This window comes from Zingiber officinale, chromosome 1B (genome assembly GCF_018446385.1).
Source record: "Zingiber officinale cultivar Zhangliang chromosome 1B, Zo_v1.1, whole genome shotgun sequence".
NCBI classification, from domain to species: Eukaryota; Viridiplantae; Streptophyta; class Magnoliopsida; order Zingiberales; family Zingiberaceae; genus Zingiber; species Zingiber officinale.
Window position 1 is genome coordinate 107,041,795 of NC_055986.1, and position 1,762 is coordinate 107,043,556.

The following is a 1,762-nucleotide window of genomic DNA, read 5'->3' on the forward strand; positions in this document are numbered from 1 at the left end:
ATTGCCGACGGAATTATATTTTCAATCAGGAATCTTGGGTCGACGGATATTTTATCGACGGATATTTTCGTCAGTAAAATTGCTTTTTTTTTTTAGTGTATCAAACCATTAACTATATATATATATATATATATATATATATATATATATATATATATATATATATATATATATATATATATATATATTTATTACATCACACAAATACAATACGGTAGTCGTTTCACCGGATATTTATTTAACATGGGCGCAAACGACAGCTGGTCGCAAACCCAAAACAGGGTGAAACGATAAGACGTCGCCCGACATGCAACCTACATCAGCTGGTCGCACGGCGCCGCCTCGAACGACAGCCTCTCGCCAACGAGATCATACCGCACGTGCATGTTCTGCTGCATGAAGTTGCCAAAGATGGACAAATTGAAATCCGACCTCACCACCGCCACGCACAGCAACCCCACGCTTGAATCCGCCTCGATGTAGTTCTCCGGTGGTAGATCCATGTCCGCCCCCTCGAAGTGAAACACCAAGCTCGGCACCTGCAGCTCCTCGCCGCCGTACGTGAAGCAGATGTCGAGCCCGTAGGCCGACCCATCCGCCGCGGACAGATTCATCTGCGACTCGAACGCTCGCTTCAGCTCCGCATAAGCCGGGTCCACCAGCATGGTCAGGGTAGCGACGGAATCGATGATCAGCCCCCCGGTCCCGTCCGCCGCGATTGAGAAGGTCGTGCTCGGTATCGGAAGCATGGTCTCGCCGACGGTGATCCCCAGCAATGATAGGTAGTAGGAGGAGGGGAAATACAGCGACGGGTTGGTGACGAACGGAGTGGATTGAGCCTGCGCGCTTAACGTCGACATGGTGCCCAGAAGCAGACGACTCGTGTCGGGGTCGTCGTACGTGAGGCAGTAAGAGAAATTCCCGTAGCCGAGTTGGGACACCAGCGACCAGCTCCCTCTCCCCATCCCCACGATCCCGGACGAGTTGACGAAGTCTCCGCTGTTGTTGTTGCCGCAACCAAAAGCGACGCCGGATACGGCCGCCGACCCGAAAGTAAACGTCTCGGTGCCGAGGGCGCCTTGGGTGAAGGAGCTGTCGCTGTAGGTATAGAAGTAGCTGCAGTCGGAGGCGTTGCTGCAGGGCAGGGGGACGTAGGTGGAGGACTGGGAGGGGTAGTACAGCGGCGTGGGCTGGGAGAAGCATTGGAGGCAGGGCCGGCACTGCGTCCAGATGAGGTCGCTGCTGGTGTCCATTATGGGCAAGTACTGGATCGTCGGCGTGCCGATGGCGAGCTCCATGAGGAACGAACCGCCGCTGGCGTAGAGCTGGGTTTGGAGGACGCCCGTCGACTGGACGTTGCTGCCGGGGCCGCGATGATCGTCTTTCCAGATTTTCCAGATGGTGCGCCCGATGGGTTTGATGGCGTTCCGTAAGGCTTTAGGAATTCTCTTCCCGGAGCAGGAAGGCGCTGCGGCGAATGAGATGAGAAAGAGCAGAAGTAGCGGTAGCAGTTTGGCCATTGATTTTTGTTGAATTACTTTTGATCGAAAGAAAGAGATGAGCAAACCCAAATTTATAAGGAATCATACATTATAATTCCACACTACGTAGTACGTACCAATTAATGCATTATTCATGTGGAATAATTATTGTGTTCGTCCCCGTCAATTCGTCTGTAAATACGGAAAAAATAAATCATCAATCCTTAATAATGACTGATCGTATGAGAAAGATATTTATCTTTACTATTTAAAAATTTAAA

At 50.6% G+C, this 1,762-nt stretch overlaps 1 protein-coding gene across 1 annotated transcript; it reads right to left on the bottom strand.

Moving 5' to 3' along the window:
• Positions 1 to 314: 314 nt before the first annotated feature.
• LOC122040767 (aspartic proteinase nepenthesin-1-like) lies at positions 315 to 1,520 on the bottom strand. The gene has a single exon (XM_042600199.1). It carries the CDS (start codon positions 1,518 to 1,520, stop codon positions 315 to 317), a length of 1,206 nt encoding a protein of 401 aa, XP_042456133.1.
• Between the last annotated feature and the right edge of the window lie 242 nt (positions 1,521 to 1,762).

Coding starts and splice junctions, on each gene's coding strand:
- LOC122040767 (XM_042600199.1), bottom strand. CDS start 1,520: ATGGCCAAACTGCTACCGCTACTTCTGCTCTTTCTCATCTCATTCGCC.